General features: G+C 37.2%; 3 protein-coding genes and 1 long non-coding RNA gene across 8 annotated transcripts in view; 2 read left to right on the plus strand and 2 right to left on the minus strand.

Annotated features, from left to right (window-relative positions):
- LOC112152490 (growth hormone receptor) overlaps positions 1–11192 on the plus strand; it is a gene marked incomplete in the record, with an annotated part of 28517 nt that extends 17325 nt beyond the window's left edge. The window contains 6 exon segments of the mRNA XM_024282124.2: positions 4692–4870; positions 5316–5494; positions 5599–5743; positions 7040–7130; positions 7234–7303; positions 9414–11192. Of these exon segments, the coding sequence (XP_024137892.2) occupies positions 4692–4870; positions 5316–5494; positions 5599–5743; positions 7040–7130; positions 7234–7303; positions 9414–10022 (1273 nt within the window).
- mon2 (MON2 homolog, regulator of endosome-to-Golgi trafficking) overlaps positions 1–22263 on the minus strand; it is a 448157-nt gene that overhangs the window by 346296 nt on the left and 79598 nt on the right. The window lies entirely within an intron of this gene.
- Positions 9949–15205, minus strand: LOC112152504. Of its 2 annotated transcripts, none has more exons than XR_002920313.1 (4): positions 15076–15205; positions 13900–14002; positions 13700–13793; positions 9949–10085 (listed from the first exon to the last, which is right to left on the minus strand). It is a non-coding gene; the product is annotated as an uncharacterized LOC112152504 (long non-coding RNA). The 2 variants fall into 2 exon arrangements; XR_002920314.1 differs by having other exon boundaries at positions 9958–10085; positions 13707–13793.
- On the plus strand, positions 14698–22247 carry LOC112152495 (coiled-coil domain-containing protein 152). The gene is made up of 8 exons (XM_024282129.2): positions 14698–14938; positions 15118–15223; positions 15811–15879; positions 16004–16068; positions 17329–17464; positions 18359–18486; positions 21402–21494; positions 21706–22247. Exons 1-8 carry the CDS (start codon positions 14876–14878, stop codon positions 21817–21819), a joined length of 774 nt encoding a protein of 257 aa, XP_024137897.1. The 5' UTR covers positions 14698–14875; the 3' UTR covers positions 21820–22247.

Consider the following 22263-nt stretch of genomic DNA (forward strand, 5'->3'; position numbering starts at 1 on the left):
AACTTTTGGACTAAAAGATCAGAGTAACAGTCAAACATGGTGGTGGTAGTGTGATGATATGGCCCTGTTTTGCAGCTTCAGAAGACGTACAAATGCTCTGCTCTCTAACCTTGAAGGTCCTTCAGCGTTTTATGAGCATAAACAGTGGTTCTCAGCAGAACAGAACAGTCTAACAAACTCTCCAGCAACCTCACCAATGAATGATTGAAATCAAAATAGATGAATGTTTTCAAGTCAAATCAAACTTTATTGATAAATTACTTTTTTGTGGGTAACATAACACGCTTTTATAGAAAAAACCTGTTCCAGACCTGATTTTTTTTTTTGTGCAATTTGCATGCTTTATTTATTTTACAGTGCTCTGCATCTTGATTGGCTGTAGAACTTGTCATACAATTTCCTTTGTGCCAAATCTCCTGTAAATTATTTGTTCAGTTGGTAAAATTTACATAAATCTTTGAACGTGATCAGATCTTTGTTTTAATTCTGTAAAGCTGGAGTTATTTTTCTAGGAATGTTGGAATTTTGAGACTTTAAACAAGAGAGAAAAGTGTGAAAATGTCCATGTCTGTCAGAGAAAACTGAACGAAATTTTCTTTTACAAGAAGAGTTTTACAGCCTTAAAGCATCTAGAATCCAACATCCCAGATTTCACTGATCACAGGTTATTTTTAAAACACATTCATTTTGATAAATGCAAGAAACCAATGGGTTGGATGTACTGATCACAGCAACGTCAATAAACATTGGAGAATTAGCTAAAAGAGTCTTTGGTGAACTGGAAGGAGAAAGAATCAGGACTTTGGAGGTAGTTCTGTCCACGAAGATCTTCACTTCCTCAAAGCAAGAATGTACAATGGTAGACCTTAAACCTGAATATTATATGCATTCTTGGAAGAAAAAAAAACTGAAAAAAATAACCAAAAACACATCCATGAAATGTTTAAATGAGCTATTTTAATATTTTAATGCCACATATGTATTTATTACTTTCCACTTTTATTTATTTAATGCCCATTTTAAATGATTAATGACATATTTATTTAATTATTTAATGGTGTATATATTTATTTCATTTTGGCTCTCTAGGTCCTCCATACTTTTTAAAGCCTGGACTTAAACCATCAACAATGACTTCCTGATTTCGCAATGCAGAATGTCATGTTTAAATTTAAGTTTGACATGCATTCCAGATTCCGCCACTAGACGGTCAAGTGGTTATGGCTGCGGACTCACATTCAGAAGGTCATGGGTTCGAATCCCGCTCAGGAATAGTCCACATGAAATATTTGTTTTTACGTTTAAATTTTATTTTTACCTTAAAACTCTTCAATGCAGGTGAAAGAAATATTTTTAAGACAGACAAATGCTTTTAAACCATCAACAATGACTTCCTGATTTCGCAATGCAGAATGTCATGTTTAAATTTAAGTTTGACATGCATTCCAGATTCCGCCACTAGACGGTCAAGTGGTTATGGTTTTTGACTCACATTCAGAAGGTCATGAGTTCGAATCCCGCTCAGGAATAGTCCACATTAAATATTTGTTTTTACTTTTAAATTTTATGTTTACCTCAAAACTGTTCAACGCAGGTGAAAAATATTTTTAACACAGACAAATGCCTTTAAACCATCAACAATGACTTCCTGATTTCGCAATGCAGAATGTCAGGTTTTAATTTAAGTTTGACATGCATTCCAGATTCCGCCACTAGACAGTCAAGTGGTTATGGCTGCGGACTCACATTCAGAAGGTCATGGGTTCGAATCCCGCTCAGACATAGTCCACATTAAATATTTGTTTTTACGTTTAAATTTTATGTTTACCTCAAAACTGTTCAATGCAGGTGAAAAATATTTGTAACACAGACAAATGCCTTTAAACCATCAACAATGACTTCCTGATTTCGCAATGCAGAATGTCAGGTTTAAATTTAAGTTTGACATGCATTCCAGATTCCGCCACTAGACGGTCAAGTGGTTATGGCTGCGGACTCACATTCAGAAGGTCATGGGTTCGAATCCCGCTCAGGAATAGTCCACATGAAATATTTGTTTTTACTTTTAAATTTTATTTTTACCTCAAAACTGTTCAATGCAGGCGAAATAAATATTTTTAACACAGACAAATGCCTTTAAACACGTCATGGTCATGCACTTCTCAGACACATTTCTTTAAACTTCTGGATTCTCTAAATTCACTGTCATATAAGAGGCAGCTTTGAAAAAAATACAGCTTTAAACAGTGGGGGTTTTTTTACGCTGTCCTCTGTGACGAAGCAGAAAGCTACAACAAGCAAGGCCAAGTGGGCCCCATATGGTTTAAAGTGGGCAGAAAATGTGGCCCAAATGGGTTTGTCCACAGTTTCTGTGGTGGCCCCACCAGTGTTAATTTTGACAGAGAATTTTAATTTAGTTTTAGTCATAGTCTTTTGACTAAAATAGGGTTTAGTTTTAGTCGCAATTTAGTCATATTGATTCTATTAATTTTAGTCAAATTTTAGTCGACGAAATTACAGTGGATATTTAGTCGACGAAATTACAGTAGATATTTAGTCGAAAAAAATATAGAATAAAGGTAAAGTATTTTAATCACATTTACACCGTATGATCAGATGAATAACACGCAAAGATTTGAGTAATTTGTAAAAAAAACAAAACATTTTACTTCACTTTGCTTTCCAAACTTGTCATTTCTGCGAATTCAGCTTCAACAACTTGAAACACAATAAAAGAAAAAATAAATATAATTATATAATTATAATTCCATCCCATTTCCAATCAGAAAGTGTCTATTCACACGTAATTTTCAAAAAACCTGCAGCCAGTGCTAAACTTTTTTCTTAGTCGCACTGACCCAGAGTAAAGGGTTAAGGTTAGGATTATGGTTATGGTTAGGGTTAAACAAGCAAATGTTTCCTGAGTGCTGCTGTCTCTGCAGCTCATGGCTCCACCAGGGGATGGGTCAAATGTGGAGAACACATTTCACACATTTAGGAGCGTGGCAGTTAATGGGACTTTAACTTAAAAGTTTAATTTTAAATATGTGCGCCCAACAAAAGAAACCCAGCCTTGCACAAACTTAAAATGCGTGCCGGTAATGCAGCAACGGGATCCTGGCTGCACGTATTACATGTGGACAAAACATGAATTTCCATCACATTCTGTGCTGGTCACATGTAAATATGTGTAAATAACTTGTCTTATTATAAATGTCCGAACACAAAAAAATATATATGTTGAAGAGGTAGTCAAGTGTAAAAATGCATAAAAAACATTCATTGGGGAGTAAGCTGTCCAGGACACCTGTGAGGATGTTATATGTGCTTGACCAGCATGTCTGTGGTGAACTGTAATACCACCGCCGGCCAATAGAGGGCGCTGTTGTCACGTAAGACGTGATGGCGTTGGAGATTAAACCGGTGACTGAAGAAGCAGCGGGGCTGCTAGCGCTCAGAAATACACAACAACATCGATTTATAACTTTACAAACGTCATGCTAAAACAATAAAGCCAGACTTACATTTAAATGTAAACCTCTGAGCTTCAGAGCTTCACCCGCGTGAAGAAAAGCGCTTCTCCACCGCGCAGTACCGGCGCTAATTAGCTTGGCGAGAGCAACCCCTTAAAACAACTATGTCAGATAATCCAACTCTTTAAAATGGAACAACTGTTGGAAGGGTCGGGGAGGAATTCGGATTCAGCCCAGAACGCTGGAAATAATCGAGTTTGTCTGTATGTTTACCTTTCCGTGGATTTCAGGCTGGCTTGTCTGCAAACGTCGTATCAGGTTTTCTGGTGTTTTTGCCTGTGATGTCGCTCCACACAACGTCTTGTTGAGGGTCGTCTTTAATATAACATTTGTCCATATATGTACTTTTCTGTTTCTACCTGGAGTAGACATTTTTCACCTCTATCACAGACACAATTCATTGAATTAGCATCTTCCCGGGCGGGCTGCAGGGCTCTGTGTTCTGATTGGATCGCTCTGCATTGGCTCCCGCCCTCCTCCACCAGCAGTCATTATGATTGGATGTCGTCTTCGAAGAGCATTTTCGTGTCGTTTTTATTCGTTGACGAAAAAAGTCTGTCAATTTAGTTAAAGTTTTCGTGTCTGGGCGGGAGTTTTCGTTTCGTTTTCGTTTCGTTTTCGTTGGGTAAATAGTGTCGTTGACGAAGACGATGACGAAAATTTTTCGTCAACGAAATTAACACTGGGCCCCACCTATGTTTGCTCACATTAACTTAAGTGGGAACTCAGTGATGCTCAGATAATGTTGCACCGTCCAGACACACTTGTGCATGCCACCAGATAAATGTTATAACATCCAGGCCCACTATGCGATGTACCGCCCCCTGTTGCCTGCTTGGCTTATAACAGTCTGACCCTAACATCCGGGTCACCATCAGATATAAACATGCCAAATCCAGATAATGTCACGAAGAGAAATACTTTCAAAATCATTTTCAGAAACATGACAAACTCTGACTGATTGGTTGGAAAATGTTTAATGTGAATAAATACATAGATATACGTTTACTTTAGAAAATATTTGTCCTATTTTACAAGCCAAATATATACAATATTTTTTAACTTTGAAATGTTTTGACATTCATGAGATGTTACTGTCCTGCAGCTGCTTGGATGAAACTCAGTTTTCTGTGTGTGCATCTGCCATGTGACCAACAGTTCGCTCAGTACTGGCCCTAAAGAGTGGAGGGAATGTCCTGAGTACAGCACTGAGACGCCACACCAGTGCTTTTTCAATGAAGAGCACACGACCATCTGGACTCAGTACAGCGTCCAGCTTCGCTCTAGGGATCGAGCTGTCCTCTACGATGAGCTTTTCTTCTACGTTCAAGATATTGGTGAGTTTCTATTCAACACCTGAGTGAATAGCAAGAACTGAGCATATAGGCTCTATCTCAACTTACACCTACAGTGTGGCAAAAAGTATTTAGTCATCCACTAATTGTGCAAGTTCTCCTAATTAAAAAGAGGAGATTGCTCTGTAATTATTATCATAGGTATACCTCAACTGTGAGAGACAAAATGAGGAAAAAACATCCAGAAAATCACATATTCTGATTTTTAAAGAGTTTATTTGCAAATTAGGATTTTTTTAAAACTGATTTTTTAGAAGTTTAGCTTTAGATTGCATTGCAGTAAAATGTTCTGTTGATTTTCTGCATCACTCTTATTTTGGTGTGTCTTGTTCATTGGCTTCCCAGCAGGACGAAGTTCACTAAGTTAAATAAATGTGTTTCATTTTTGTTCCAGTTTAGTTGAAGGATGCTTTCATTTTCTCTCTAGTGGAACCGGATCCTCCGGTTGGTCTGAACTGGACCCTGCTGAACGTGAGCTTGACCGGCACTCACTTTGACATCATGGTGAACTGGAGGCCTCCAGAGTCTGCAGACGTGAAGATGGGGTGGATGACCCTCAGCTATGAGGTCCAGCACCGCAGCCTCCACTCTGACCACTGGGAGGTGGTGAGTGTCTGTCTGCAGTTTGCTGCAGGTTTAGATGTTACCGTTCTCACCGGTTCTTCTGCAGCGCAGTCTGCTTATCTAACTCTGACATCCCCCACCCCCAGACAGACCTCGTGTCGAGCACTCATCGTACCCTGTACGGCCTTCAAACCAATGTTAACCACGAGGTTCGGGTCCGATGTAAAATGCACGGCATGACAAGATTTGGGGGATTCAGTGACTCTGCATTTGTTCACATCCAGTCTAAAGGTAAAAGGAGGACCTGCACGACCAGAACCCAAAAAGAGAAACACACATTGACTGTATAAGAGAACTGGACCGAGTGAAACGTCATCCATAGAGAGACATGGAAAAACAGTCTCTTCAAATTATAGTAATCCCTTTTTATTCTCACTTCAGCTTCATAAGTTTATGATGTTTTCTTATTTTTAACAGAACAATAATAAGAAGATCCTCCAGTTTTATTTTATTTACCCCCCTCTCGGGTTAAAGCTCAAATTGGACCACAGGCAGAGAGAAGTAACATTTAAAACTTGCTGCACGAGTGAAGTACACAGCACCCCGAGAGACTGAAAGATCTGGTGAAACCAAACACAGCACCGTGCTTACTGGTGTCTCTGTAGAGCTCTCCAAAACATATAAACCCGAGCTGCTCGCTCAACATCATCCATGTTTTCCAGGATGTGGCAACTTTGGCGGTTGCTCCGCAGCAGGAGCATCAAGGCTACAAGCAGTCAATTTGATAAGTGTCAAAAGATAGGCGGCAGACGCAAACTTGACGCATCTTCTTCATCCGGTGTGAATCCACCACAAGAAGTGACTAATCTGAGTCTACATTTCTGTGGAAACCTCTCTCACCGATCAGGAGTGAGCTTGTTAAGAGGCCACGCCCCTTCTACTGAAATCATGCTCGAGAGAATCTCTCAATCAAAAGCTTCAAACGTTCGACACGAGGTCACCTGGTTTTATTGTGGCATCTGATTGGTCAGTTTATAACTTGAATAACTTGAACTACTGAAGAAATATGAAAAAAGTTGAAGATTATCAACAAGTTAAAAAAAGGTTTCAGATAAAGAATGGTTATTCTGACAAATAGAATGACTGAGTAACAGCTGTTTATTTCTCTAGAGAAACAAGTTTAGTTTATGAGATGAGATGTTGGCTTCTAGGAGTCACCGGATACTTCCTGTTTAGACTGCCGGGGGAGGAGTCACTCAGTCCAGTTCTCATATACAGTCAATAGAAACAACACTTCTTTTCTCATCTGGTTAAATTGGTTTTCAGTTTAATGTGAATCCATCTGTCTAACATTTTCTATCAAGGTTAAAAACAAATGACAACACTGAAAAACATCCAAAACTGAAGTACATTTACTTATTAATTTGCATTCTTTCTGTATTAAAGATCATTTTTCTGCATTTAAGAATGTCTGAGTCATTTTTGGAGAAGTTGGTTTTACTGTGGAGGATAAAAGATTTCTGAAAAATGTTTTGATTGATGTGTATCTTGAATGTGGGTTAAATGTGCTCACTTTTTCTCAACTAGTGTGGAGATTCCCAGTGGTGGCTTTGCTGGTCATGGGAGCCTTGTGTTTGGTGGCCATCCTGATGTTAGTGATCATATCTCAGCAGGAGAAGTGAGTGTTTGGAAAACGTTTGTTTTTCTGCCTCACAGTGTGTTTGTTTCAGCATGTTGTTTGTGAAGGTAATGTTTGGTTATGATTTCCTTTATTTCTCCAGGTTGATGGTGGTTCTCCTGCCTCCTGTTCCTGAACCCAAAATTAAAGGGGTTGATTCTCAATTGCTGAAGGTACATCATGCCAAAGGTTTAAATTCCCTCTCTGGCCATCTTTTGATTGGTTTTGAAAGCGTTTTATTTATGATTATGCTGTTTTAGCCCCAAGTTTTTCTAGGACATAGTTTCTGCAGAGCGGTAGGGGTTCAATAGAGACATTTGCCTCTGAGTTGTGGGTGGGACTGTTGATGTGGAGTAAACAATCTGCTTCCCTGTGCCTCAAACCTTGTTTCACTTTTAGAATCTGCTGATCTTAAGACGGTTCTATTTATTTTCATTTGATGTCAGAGTAGTCCTGTGCAGTTCTGAGCTCATAAAAATTGTTCTTACTGTAAAAATTTAATGAGTTTGAACTAATCTGTTATTCTGTGTTGTTGCTGATATGACAGTTTTTCTTTATAACGAGGCTCCAAACTTTTCCTCATGTTCCACAATCGATCTTTAGGGGGGTTTGTGATTCCGTGTCTAAATCAGGAGCGTCAAACTCAATCGCACAAGGGGTCAAAATCCAAAATACACATTAGGTTGGGGCCGAACAGGATAAACATTTATTAAACACTCTAAAACTACATTTTTAAAACTCAAAAATCGTAACTTTTCAATATAAGTATGAACTAGATATATAGCATTACCTGTGATAATGCTAGAGGGAATGCTATAAGATGAATTTGCCCGCTGAAGATGCTAGTGCTGATTGTTCAGGATGCTGAAATTGATAAATAAATTTGCTGAAGCTGATACCTTTGAAACTAATAGCTGAAAACGCTGAAGCTGATAGCCAGCTAAAATAGTAGCTAAATTACATATTAGCCTAGAAAAAAAAACCTTAGGTTAGCCAAAACAGCTAGCAAGTAGCTGAAAAAAAAGATCAACTTCAAAATAGCCTAAAAAACGAAATTAGCGAAAACAGCTAGTATATAGCTGGAAAAAATAGCTAAATTTAAAAATATCCTAACAAAAACTGAAAAATTAAGCAAGTGAGCTCCGCCCCCGGAGCGGAGGCGGCCCCCGGGCCGTGACTTTGACACGTGCTGTATACTGCTCCAACAGTTCAGCTCTTCCTGCTGCTCTGCATTTAAATTCTTGGTTGACTCAGTTTATCTCTTCAATCCACAGCAACACATTTTTGGACTAAAAGTCGCTCTGGAGTTTAAATGTGCAAAAAATTCATAATAAAAAAGAAAAAAATGTAATTAATTTTCACTGAAGTAAAAGTCACACTTATAATGCTGTATTCACACTGAACGAGGTTCAGGTGTCAAATTTGTGTCTTCTACCTCATTTTTGATACACATCAATGTGATGCTCAATGCTTGTCTAAAAATGTGTTTGTACATAATCTGAAGATTTAAACCTTATCGCTACATGGGAGCATTGACTGTATATCTCATTTACAATGCATGGAAGACACAGATGATGTTGAGAGATCAGGTTTATGTATTTTTAAAAAACTACAAATGCATCAGTAATTATGTTTGGGTTCATGAGATCATGCAGTCTTTTTTGTTTGCTGTTGTTTACCATCTACTACTAGTTAAGTTTCTGTAGACTTTAGTGTATGGAGAGAATATAGTCTCATCTGACTTGTGTATGTGTAAATCTTGATTTGTAACTCATACTATACACATTGTGTACTGTGTGCATTTGCAATTGTGCATTCACATGTAGCAAACTGACAAAATCCAAAAAAGTACTATTTACACACGCACAACTTAAAATTACAACAGTTTGAAACTAACTAAATACACAAATCTTTAAAAACTACACACAAATCGCTTGTACTGCACACACAAAACCTCAGTTTTAAGGTGAGACTCTTTTCATGTCTCCAAGATTCCTATGGAAGAGATGCGGTTAAACGCTGTTAGAATTCTGGGACATCAAGAGTTTATTAGGTTGTGATATTAACTGGTGAAACTTGACATTTTCGCACTTTCTTAAAGTGGGAAAGTGTATTACACTGTTCAATCCTCACTATAGAGAACCTCAATCGGTACTTTGATCCCTTCACATATTTCTGAGTAATCCTCAAACAAATGGGATGAGATCATATTCTCTCCATATCAGTCTGCAGTGAGATGCTTGCTCATGTCTAAAGGAATAACTCGGCTCTTTCATCTGACAGAAAGGGAAGCTTCAGGAGTTCTCGTCAGTCTTGGGTGGCCCCCCTGATTTGAGGCCGGAGCTGTACAGCGACCCCTGGGTGGAGTTTATTGACCTGGACATGGAGCAGCAGAGCGACAGACTGACCTGCCTGGACACAGACTGCCTGATGGACTCCTCCAACTGTTCTCCGCTCTCTGGTCCCTTCAGGGACCACGACTCTGGACGCTCCAGCTGCTGTGAGCAGGATCTTCTCTGTGATCCCAACGCATCACCAGACCAAATCCTCCCAAAAGAAGCCACGAGCCAGCCAGACTCCCATGTGGGAGCTGGGGTTCCAAGTCTGGGCAGAGATGCGACATACACACAGGTCAGCGAGGTCCGATCCGGTAACGTGATGCTATCGCCTGAGGAGCAGGTGGAGGAGGAAGAGGGGAGGAAGGAGGCTGCAGATGGTAAATGTTACGGTCTTCCACCAACCGCTGCTCCTGCGTACACCGTCGTGGATGGCATCGATGCCCACAACAGCCTTCTCCTGACACCCAACTCCACGCCATCAACAGCCCCAAAGACGCTGCCGGCCCCAGGCAGCTACCTGATTCCTGACCTGTTGAGCAGCATCACCCCATGAGGCTCCAGGAGGCTGAAGGACGCCCGTCACTCTGGAACGATTGTGTTTGCTGAAGACTTTGATCTGTGAAAAAACAGAGAACCAGAACCATCAGCTCATCCCATGTGGATTCATGAGGCTTTCCACAAACATTATTTTTCATGCTGTGTTTGGTGCTTCTGGCTGAAAGAAAAAAAAAGTGTCATTTGTTGCAATGAAAGATGCAATTTGCTTTCTTAATTCAGTGTTCCCAGTGTTCCCCTTTAACACTGGAGCTCCAGTGTTTATATTCTTTGATTTACTGTAACTTTTCAACCGTTAATTCAATAATTCCAATTGAGCCGCTTTTCTCCTTCAGAATCTACTGGAGTTGATCGTGCTAACAATTAAAACCTTACAATATGTTAAAGATTTTTGCCTCAGGTGTTAAAGGGTTAACTGATTGGCTGCAGACATTGTAAATCGATCTCCTCTGCAGAATGCATTCAGTTTTCCACATTTACATAAATCTTTGATTGTGATTAGATCTTCGTTTTCATTCCATAAATGTGTTTTTCTATGAAATTTTGAACTTTGGGAGTTTAAATAAGAGAGCAAAGTGTGAAAATATTCATGTATGTGAGGAGTTTTACTGCCTTAAAACATCTAGAATCCAACTTCATGGATTTTACCTATGACTGATATTTTTAGAATGTAACGCCGGAACACTGCATTAATGGAAAGCATTTATTTGTGTAGCTTTGAGTTCTAAAGTTTACTGTCCGCCTTTTTTTTAATAAAATTATGTGCAGACTCCACAAGAGTCCATAGAAAAATTTTTATACTTTTAAGGTTAAGTACAAAATTTCAGCTCTAAATTAAAATCTTTGTTTACAGGATGAAATATCGATTCACAGAATCCATTAATGGGTTTTTCTTTTTATTTGGTGCCATATCTTTTACTTTTTACTCTATAATTTAAAGCCTTAATCATGTTTGCAAGCGGTTACCTTTTACTTTACTGACATCACAAACATATTAGAAATGTGAAAAAATGAGTCATCATTAAAAATCAAATCATAAACTGAGACTGAACTTTGTAAATCTAAATTGTCTTCATTCAGATCAGTTTTTCACAAATTCCATCCATCCATCTTCTTCAGCTACTGCAGGGGTGTCAAACTCAATCGCACAAGAGGCCAAAATCCAAAACACACCTTAGGTCGCGGGCTGAACAGGATAAACATTTGTTGAACACTCTAAAACTACATTTTTAAAACTTTAAAACTAACTTTTTGACATAATATGAACTAGATATATAACATTACCTGCAACAATGCTAGTTTGAATGCTATAATAGGAATTTGGCAGCTGAAAACGCTGAAATTGATAGCTAAAAACGCTGAAGCTGATAGCTGAAAACACTAATGCTAATAGCTGAAAACGCTGAAGCTGATAGTTAAATAACGCTGAAGTTGATAGGCAGCTAAAATATAGGCTAAATGCCAAATTAGCCTAAATAACAGAAAAAAATAGGTTAGTCAAAACAGCTAGCATGTTGCTGAAAAAATGGCTACACTTCAAAATATCCTAAAAAACTGAAAAAGCCTAAATTAGCCAAAACAGCTAGTGTGTAATTTTTTGCCCGACTCCGAGACAGCCTTAAAAATCTTAAAAAGAAACACCTAAATTAGCCAAAACAGCTAGCATGTAGCTGAACTATTAGCCAAACTCAAAAACCGCCTTAAAATAATCTCAGTAAATGCCAAAATAGTCCCAAAAAAAAATCCCATTTTAAAACTTTAAAACCGTAACCTTTAACATAATATAATAATGAATAATAAAATGCAAAAATATTATTCCAGAATAAATCAACTTAAACCTTAACAAAAAAATCAACATTTTACTCTCCATAAAAATATATTTTGTCAAATTTATACAAGTTAGAAATAAGTGCAAGATAACATCAGGTCATTAATAACATTAAAATAAAATGATCTGGAGGGTCGGATATAATTACCTGCAGGCTTTGACACGTGATTTACTGTCACAAATTATTATTTTTTTTTCTTGAATGTCACAATTAAACAAAAATAAGTATCTGCATTTTTTTTTATCCTTTTTTCTTTTTAAAAGTGTACATTAAAAAAGAACAAAATAAAAATATATTTTTTGCTTTTCTTAATGATAAATCAATAAATAGCCTGACTCTCTTCTGGAACGTGCTGATCGCAGGTTTGAGGAAAATGTTTGTGTTCACACTGTTAAGTGTGACTTTATTATGTGTTTTAACCTTAATTTGGCTGTTAAACAAAATAATAAAATTTTCTTTTTTCCTTCATAACATTTGAAGCATCAACAGACAGAAGCAGCTCATTTTATAGCAAAAAGAAAATATTTTTAAGCATCAGAGAAACATTTATTGTTTGTTGTATGAAAAATTAAATATGTTTTGGATGAGGAAGAAACAGAAAAAAATGTTTGACAAAAATAAGTCTTACTTTTGTCAGTGCTTGGATTCAGAAATGTACACAAACCTGTTCTACTTTAGGGGGAGTTTAATAAACCTTAAAATCTCCTTTATGTGAACAAAATTTGTATGAATGTTTTGTTACTTTTTTATTTTACAAAATTAAAAAGAGTCTGTGAAACAGTTTAATAATTGTGAGTCTGTTGGATTCAACACACTTGAAGTTAGTTTATGTCAGGTAGAAAGGTACATCTTAAAAATACATACATGAGTATTGATTACTCCTATGTAGCAATGAATGGAGGACTAATTTTCCCTCATGATCAAAGCTTGAGCCTGAAATGAAACAGATTAACACCACAGCATCTGAATCCGCAGGTTTTTCTGCTTAAAAATGCTGTTGGATGCTTTTGAAACTCTCCTGTTTTAAAGTACTCTCACTTCTGCTCACATTGGTGAGTTACTCTACTTTGGGATGGACTGGCGGTGTCCAGGGTGTACCCCGCCTTCGCCTTGAATCTTCATCATCTGAACAGGAATGAAACGATTAGAAGACGAATGAACAATCTGCCGAGTGGTTAATATTTAATCCCCGTTAAACATGGCAGGTGACCTGCTTTCTTCACAAATGTGTGTTTACCCTAACACAGATCAGCCTGTATCTGATCACGCTGAAGCTCTGTGGTCCAGAGGCTTCCACTTCACCAGGAAGTCTAGTTTGTTTTTGAAAGCTGAACTAAATGAGGAACTCATTTTACGGATCTGCTGATCAGCTTTCAATAAAAAACACCAACACATCATTGATATAGGACTTTAGTTCATGATAAGAAAGAAATTGTACTTTATTTTATGTTGTTTTGGTCCTGTCTCCTTAATTCAGTACAGGGCATCTGGTACAATAGGTTTAAATCCAGCAAAAAAAAAAAAAAAAAAAAGAATTTGGCCACTGGTGCTGACACCTGAAGATGCTGAAATTGATAGCCAGCTAAAATATTAGTTAAATGCCTGGTTACCCTAAGAAACTCAAAAAAATTAAAATAAAATAAAAAATGGGTCAGGCTAACAGCTAGCATGTAGCTGAAAACGTGTGTTTTGCTGATTCCCATGGTCTCAAGTGAAGGTTGCTCTGTGAGGATGATGTCCAGATAGCTTCTCAAAAGTTTATTTTTATTTCACAAATGGAGCCTATAAAAGCTGAAACAAATACAGTTTAGTTGTTTTATTTATGAAGCAAAAATCGTTAATTTACTTCTTACTGTGGCAAGTGGAGGGGTGTAAGGTTATTGGGCACTCTACGCCGGAACGCCGGATCACACCAGGCACGGACACAGTTCAGTGGTTTCCTAAAATATAACATTTACAATAAAACAATATGCACAGACTTCCTGTAATTACCATACCGGGTCAACAGGTGGAGAGGGATGCGTAAAACAATAAAACACCCCACACCTGCACCGTGCCACACCAACAGTGAAGGGACGGGGAAGTCCAACCCAGGAACACCGTAGGACCACACCTCCACCTGTAATCCGCTTCTTGCAGGAGGCTGGCTCTAAAGAGGTTAAAAAAAATACAAAAGTTTTAAAATACACAGGCACACACACACATTCAAATGGGACTATATAAAGTTGTTCAAATTTATGAAACACACATGACTGAAAACAGTAAAAAAGAGAATTATCTAGTTTAAAGTCCAATAATCATGAAACAACTCGATGCGTGAAATTGGAGTAAAAACAAGAGCAACAGTATAAAAGAATGTTAAATCTGAACAAGGCAGCTTTTACTGTACTCTATGTACTACTCTTTTTTTTGCTAAAAATGTGGAACTCTTTTTTTTGCTGAAAATGTGAAACTCTTTTTTTTTGCTGTAAATGTGAAAAGGAAAATGTGGTTCGTTTGTTATTTACACGGGGATTCATACTATTAGATTCTTGCCAATTATGAACTTGCATAGAAAATCTCTGGAGAAAAAGGTCTTAATGCTTTGTGGTGCACTTTATTAAAACTATCTCAATCACATAATTGAATCTCTTTATCAGTTCAGACAAAATCTAACTGAATTAAGCCAACAATGGCAAAAACAAGTGGGCTACAAGTGTACCTTATCGATAAAAAAATTTTAAAAAAGAGGCTTGTAGCATGCTGTTTATTATTATTATTGTTGTTGTTAATAATAATGTTATTATTTTAATTGAAAACTATTTGGAGGAGTTTTGCGCGGGAGGTTATACAGGGAAAATAGTGCGCTGTTTGAGGAGGGAGTGAAACGGCGCCCATGCGGAGGAATACTATGAAAAACCGCAAACTAAAAAATAATCATTTTAACAAATTGGGCGCTTCTGAAAAGTTTAGATTTAAACAAATATATAATTTGGTAAGAAAAAAAAGAGCGAATATTTTTTACATTTTCTTTCTTTAAAAAATGGCGAAGTTAAATTGCGTTGATCTTGATAAATTCATGGATGACTTTGCTCGTCTGGAACAGGTAACGTTAGCTAGCTAGCTAGCTAAAAATAACGTTAGCTAGCTAGATTTAATTAGCAGGCTAGGTAAAGGAAACGTAATAAATAATATAATAAAAATGTTTAGATGCTTAACAACAGTTTTACATTTAAGTGTCACCTTATTTGCCTCCGAAAGCCCGTTTGTTGTCTCCGTCTACAGAACATCACTGCGGCTCACAGCAGAAGCAGCTCGCTGGAGATCATGCTGGAGGATGCTAACAGACTCCGAACATTCGGTCTGACTAAAGAGAAGAGTCTGTCTGAAGGTGAGAAACTTCGCCAAACTGCTACTACTCTAATTCTTACTAAATATATCTAAACAATCTCTTGAGTTAAAATTTTTTTTCTTTAGCTGTTCGGAATTAAAACGTGTTTTGCAGTGCAGTTGTTTTCTTTGATATTTTCATATTACAAGGCAGGTCCTCAAGTAACTCTATTTAATATTAATTCCACCCATATATATATATATATATATATATATATATATATATATATATATATATATATATATATATATATATATATATATATATATAGTGGGTTCAAATAACATTAAATTGAAGGATTGTTGACAGGGACTTTGTCTCCCTCTGGCGGTCAATTGGAGAACGACATACAGTCTTTTTTACTGGGTGTTTTCTGAGGCTGACTAAGATGATTGCATCTGTAAAATAAGAAAGGTAGTAAGGTGGTATGAGTACACATAATCTAGAAATGATTATAGTTTTGAAACATTTCTGCTGTCTGAAGTTGACATTACTTCAACATTTTATACTCGTTCTACTTATTTTATAACTTGTATTGGATTTTTTTATTCAGAACATTAAAGCTGCTTATTTTGAATGTTCAACAGAGAAAGAAGTCCTCCTGGTTACTGTGAGAAGACTGCAGCAGACTCTGCAGGAGCAGTGCAACCTCAGAGGTAACTGCAGCAGCCTCCGAAAAACACAGAAGAGGAGAGAACACAAAGGAGCCATCTCACTCAGAGAGAAGTCTGTTCATTAAGAGATCCGGATCTAAACATTTTGTTTTTGTCTTAATTTCAGAAGAAAACGAGAGACTAAAATCTGATGTCTTGGATCTGAAACAACAGAATGAAAGAACAAGAGAGGTGAGAAAAAAGAGCCTTTACTCTGTAAGGAACCGATCATCCTGTTGTTAGTTCAAACAAACAAGCTCAGAAGCTTGAAAACTGCCAGGACATCGTCAGATCTCTGTAACGTCTTGTAAAGGGTTTTAAATTGATGGATAAATGGTATTACTTCACTTAAATGAATAGATAGATCCATGTCAGTTAATCACAACTAAAAGATTAAAAATCTGTTCAATAAATATTTACATTGATTTCTATAAAAGCAATATTTTTTATTTATTGGGGAAATATTTGGCAGTTACGGAACCAGAGAACAACCTTTTTTTGGCTGTTTTCTCTTAATAACGTATCTACTATCTCGTCATCACAAGAAAACATGTTTTATGTAATAACCTAATATAACAAAATGAGTTTTATAGTAGTAACGACTTCTATTATCTCACTTTTAAAAGATTTCTTGTGATAGTGACCAGAAAATGAGAAAAAAAGTGAAGGAGGCTGTTCTCTGCTTCTAGGTAATATGTTACTTCTTAAAATTAACATTTATAAATTGCTTTTTGCATTTTTGTTCATTTTAAAGGATGAAGCAAAGAAAATAGTTTGAGAAATTTAAAGTCATAGTGTGACTTTTAAACTGAAACTGGATTCTTTCAGTAGTTTGGTGGTAACACCTGTTCCTGGAACACCTGAACATTTAACATCAATATTTTTTCAAAGCTTTAACAACTTAAGTGTAATTTATATATAAAAAAAAACTTTTAGAGACTTTTATTTGTATATCCATAGATTAAAAATACGCATTTAAAGAACATTTCCACAGAATTTCTGACAGTAAATTAATCTTTTTCTGCTTAGTTGCTTGACATGTTAAAAATCTAAACAGAAATGACAAAACTGAACTAACTCATCTCTTATTTATTCAGTCGTTAGCTTTTTTCATTGAAGCTAAAGAGCCACAGGTTGTAGCTTCCTGCTGTAGGTGCTCTCCCGCTAGTTTACAGACCCTCAAGCCTCCAACAAACATTAGCTTTGTCAAAGCATAGCAGTAAAATCAGAACTTTCCAGTTTTGATCCAGATTCCAGCTCAGACAACAGAAACAAAGGATTTCTTTTTAGAATCCTGTCTGCCTGTAGATACAGAGGAGCGACAACTATTTCTACGCTGCAAAATTTGTCTCCTTCATCATCCTGTGTGATGTTTGGAGGTCGGTTGCTCATTTGTTGCCTGTCCACAGTTTTAGTTGGAAAAGCTGTGTCTGCTTTCTGTGCTGTGATGAGGTTGGAGAGGCGGAGCTTCAGCGGCTGGTCAGCAAACTACAAGCAGAGGAAAAGAGACACACGGTGGAGCTGGAGGCCGTGAGACAGAGGTGCAGCAGGGAGGTGGAGGACGCCCGCAGGGAGGCTGTCATGCAGCGTAAGACTCACGGATGACTTCATGCTGCACATGCCAGGATGAAAACTCTAACACACAAACTATGACCCCACATGTAAAAACCATAACAGTCTTAGTATTCATTTATCGCATTTTTATTCATCTTTCTCTTCTCTAATATTGTATTTTTTATATTCCTAACCTCAAGTTGTCTCTAAAGGTTCCTGTAAGTCACAATTGTCAAAGTAAGGCCCGGGGGCCGGATCCGGCCCTCCGGGTAATTCTATCAGGCCCTCTGTATCATTATAATATATTAATATTAATGACCCGATGTTATCTTGCGCTTATTCTTAACTTGTATAATTTTGATGAAATATATTTTTATGGACAGTAAAATATTGAAAGTTATTTAAGGTTTAAGTTGATTTATTCTGGAATGATATTCCTGACTTTTTATTATTCAGAATTATGTTAAAAAGTTACGGTTTTAAAGTTTTATAAATTGGCATTCTGCTAACTTTTTGGACTATTTTGGCATTTACTAAGATTTAGACTGTTTTTGAGTTTAGCTAATTTTTCAGCTACATGCTAGGAGTTTTGACTAACCTAAAACATTTGTATTTTTAATTTTTTTAGGCTAGTTTGGCATTTAGCTAATATTTAGCTTGTTATCATCTTCAGCATCTTCAGCTATCAGCATTAGCTGAGTTACAGTTTTAAAGTTTTCAAAATGTCGTTTTAGAGTGTTTAATAAATGTTTATCCGGCCCGTGACCTTTTTGATTTTGAGTTTGACACTCCTGCTATAAGTGAATTATAAAGAGCATCCTGGGTTCCATCACTACTGGAACTTTGGCTCCAGCCTCTGTGAGCAGAGCAGAACTGTGTGCTCCTTAAGCATCGGCAGTAAGCCTGATGCTGTTTCCTCTGTTTCCAGTGGAAGAAAAAGAAGCAGAAAAGAAAGAGCTGCTGCAGGAGAAGGATCTGAATCTGGAGGAGATGAAGAAGAGGCTGAAGGACCAGGAGAAGGAGAGGCAGAGCGAGCTTCTGAAGTTACAGATGGAGGTACTTCGTATATCTGCTAACCCTCCACTTCCACTATGAATGGTCCAACTTAAAGAAGTCTGTATAGCTGGTACCTGTCAGGCAATGTTTAGATGTTGTAAAGGTTGTGTATTCTTTTACACCCACTTAGGAAATGAGTTGTCAGAATTCTACATTTAAAGTTGTGAGGTTGAATGAGATGGTTCGTAGCAGACCTGTTGCTTATGGTTTTTATTAGTGCTCTCATGTAATTAGTTTTTTGTGTGATTAATTAATTGTGACTTGTAGTTAATTAATCTAATTAATCTATTTTAATTGCAACCATCTTTAACCTATTAATGGTGTTCATTTTTAGATATTTTATTTAAGTTTGGGACATTTTTGCCCAGTCAAAGATGAAAATAAATCTCAAAAGGTAATTTATTACATTTTTATTATTATTATTATAAACATTTTCTAACTAGGGCTGTGAACATTAATGCATTAATGCGCAGGATTAATCTAAAATATTGAATAATAATAATTATTAATGCGTTAATATTCATTAACAGAAATTAATTATACCTCGCAGAGCAGCAGTCTTTCCCTTTTCCTCACCCATTTAGGATTCCATGGCGTTAAAACACTTATTCGGGTGTTATCCCACTTATACCATGGCCACTTAATAAAGAAAAAATATTGAATTGGTTTTTAATATATTTTTTTTTTTCCGGTTTAGATCTGCTTTTCACAAAAAAATAAGAAAAAATGTTCTCTTTTGCCTGTTTTAGTTCAAAAGCAGCAAATTGTCATAAAATCTACCTAGAAAAACATTGTGATTAATAGTGATTATTCACATTACAAAAGTGATTAATCTGACTTTTTTTTTTTTTTTTCAAATCGGTTGGCAGCCTTTTGTTTTTTTAATAAGCGTTTTAAATGTACAGTTTTGTGTGGGATTTCCTATTGTGATTATTTGCAGATAATAAGTGGTCAGCAAATACTACAACAAAAAAAAGTTTATTGCGATAAATCGCAATTCATTTTTTCCAGGTTTGTGATTAATTTGTTCATTTTTTTCATTGATTCCCGGCCCTACTTCTAACCTCTTACTTTGACACCACCGAGGTGTCACAGTAAGAGGTATCAATCTTGAACAAATAACACAATAAAAAAAACAACAAAAATCCTCAGGTCTAGAATGCTCTAGTTTGCCACATTAAAAAGCAGGAACACTTTTCTGAGCAATCCAAAAAATATTGGACTTAAACTTCTGATTAACACCATAATTCAAGTGTTGATATACCTTACCCCACAGTTTAACACAGTAGAAAAGACATTAAAGTGATTTTATTGTTTCCTTTAACCTATTTGGGTGAATCTGATCATTTTGAGGGCTGAAATACAGGGTTCCTGCGGTTTCTTAAAAAGTCTTAGAAGCCTTGAATTTGAAAATTTGGAAATAAGCCCTTAAAAAGCATTTAAAAAGTATTACATTTTGATATCTTGGTCTTAAAAATGATACCGCTGGATTCGAACCACTGATTAATACGGTTCTTTTTCTTCTTCGTCTTAAGACGAAGAGGGGGGGGGGCTTCAGCCTTACGACACAGCGTAAAGTACAAGGAGGTTAGAAGCTAGTTGTGACCGGGGCTAAAAGAAAGCTGGTCCGGTCCAGTACTGTGTACGGGTGTAAGATCTGTCGGAGGTACACAGGGCTGAGCATGTACCTCGTATGGGGTACGTTTGATTTGTTCTCCGGGGACGCTCAATTCATTCACAGTCGAGGAGGCATATTTCTATGCAAGTTGGAAGTTGGTTTGTTTGTTGGTTCGTTTGCAACAGGACAAAATAAAAAATAAAAAAACAATACATCATGCATACAGTTTTTCAACACAATTATAATTTAAATTTCAAGATAAAACAATAATGCAATGGTAGAAGTGAAACATTCAGAAAATAAATTAGTTTTTATTTTAAAAAAAGTCCTTGAAAAAAGAAGAAATATGCAGGGAAGATTGTTCAAGAAGAAAATTGCAAGTCAGGATGAAGATGTACAAGCTGAAATGAGAAGGGGAGAAAAAGAGAAAGGAGGAGCATTCCCTGCATTTAGTGCAACAATCAATAAAATAGTTGCTTTGTTTTGAACTAATTGGATTATTTAAGTAACTCCAGTTTCCGGATGCCTGTATGAGATCTTCCATGTTTCTAATCTTTTAATTTTGCTTTGACCAATCTCAAACTCTGGAATAGTGCACATCCGTCAGTACTCTTTTTATTTATTTATTTTTATTTTCATAGTATCCGTTTTGTTTCTTTTAACCAAAACACAATGTTAGAGAAAACTGTTTTTACAGACTTAGTTTATTAGTCACCGATGGTTTTACTGCACTAAAATGTGTTTAATGAAGTAGTGAAGGTTTTCTGTAGTCTAGTAACTGTAATTTAATTACTGAAGTTTGAACTGTAATTCATTTTGTTACTCCGTTACTGACAAGGATTTTGTTTTTTTCTTCTGTAGGGCTGGGAATAAGGCTGAGAAATTAGTCTTCATTTTTCATTTGCAAAGTCTTAAAAAGGTCTTAAAAAGTCTTGTTTGTATGCAAACAAGAGGACACAGACTCTCCACAAAAACACACTGATGAAGCTGTTTAGTGGCTTTCCTCCTGCACTGCAAACCTGAGAGTTCACAGTGGAAGTGTGTTGGTGGAAAGCCAAAGAATGGACTGGAGCCACCTGACATCTCAAATACTTCTGAATTAGATGAGACCTGCATTCACTGGGAAGTGCGGTTAGGTTTACAAAAATGTGTGGCTGACTGCAACGCTTAGAAATGTGCTAAAACAGGCTTGTAGAAAGGTCATCAATAAGTGTGGTGAACGTGGATCATACATGCAGAACTCCTGCTGTTGTGTCTGTCAGTCTCACTAACCTCATGCTTCTCTGTGGGTCTGCAGTTTGGTGCAAAGTTGGCCAGAGTTCAGAGCTCTGCCCAGAGAAGCCAGCAGCAGCAAGGCTCCAGCCCACTGCCACACAGCGTCTTTAAGAGGGTGAGAGGAACCTTCCCTGGTTTCATGGTTGTTGATGAAGGTGAAGATCAGGAGGTTAATTAAAAGGTGTAGTTTATTCTTTTGACAGTTTTTTAAGTTCGATGTTCACCTCTGAGAATCCTAACATGGATGGAGAAAACATTTGTTGCTGTGACGTTTCTGTTGGGCGCCTGCAGCGATGCGTGTGCGGATTAATTGTTTGTTTCCTCAGAAGCTGCAGTTTTTCCAGGAGGAGAAGAACAAAGAGGTCACGGCTCTACGTCAGCGAATCAGAGAGCTGGAAGAGAACCAGCGGGTCTGCAGCCTGAAGAGAAGGAAGCTGTAGTTTGATGAAACCAGCATGACCCTCTGCATGACATGCAGAAGGTCACTTGTGAGAGCAAACATTTCTCGACTTTAGCCCGGCAGCGCTCGTGTCCACGGTGGTCTCGTGCTCACAGGTGTGCACCGGAGAGCACATTTAAGCACACGCTGCTTCGCCGTCTCAGGGTTTAATCCAATTACAAGCCTTTAGGGGAGGGAGCGTAGATGAGGAGGAGGAACACTTTTCAATGAATCACAATGCCGGAAGAGTAATCCTATTCAAGCTAATCTGTTTCCCCTCAAACAAGTTACCTTACTGCACTTGTTTCCTGTGTGGAAATGCTTCATATGAGTTCTTCTGTCTGAAACGTTCCCACGAACCAGCTGAAACACCTTTATTTCTTCTCATCTGTCCATCTTCAGGTCATAAATAAACAGTTTGACATGTCAGTGGGGTTTTTGATTT

Source organism: Oryzias melastigma, linkage group LG6 (genome assembly GCF_002922805.2).
Source record: "Oryzias melastigma strain HK-1 linkage group LG6, ASM292280v2, whole genome shotgun sequence".
Classification (NCBI taxonomy): domain Eukaryota; kingdom Metazoa; phylum Chordata; class Actinopteri; order Beloniformes; family Adrianichthyidae; genus Oryzias; species Oryzias melastigma.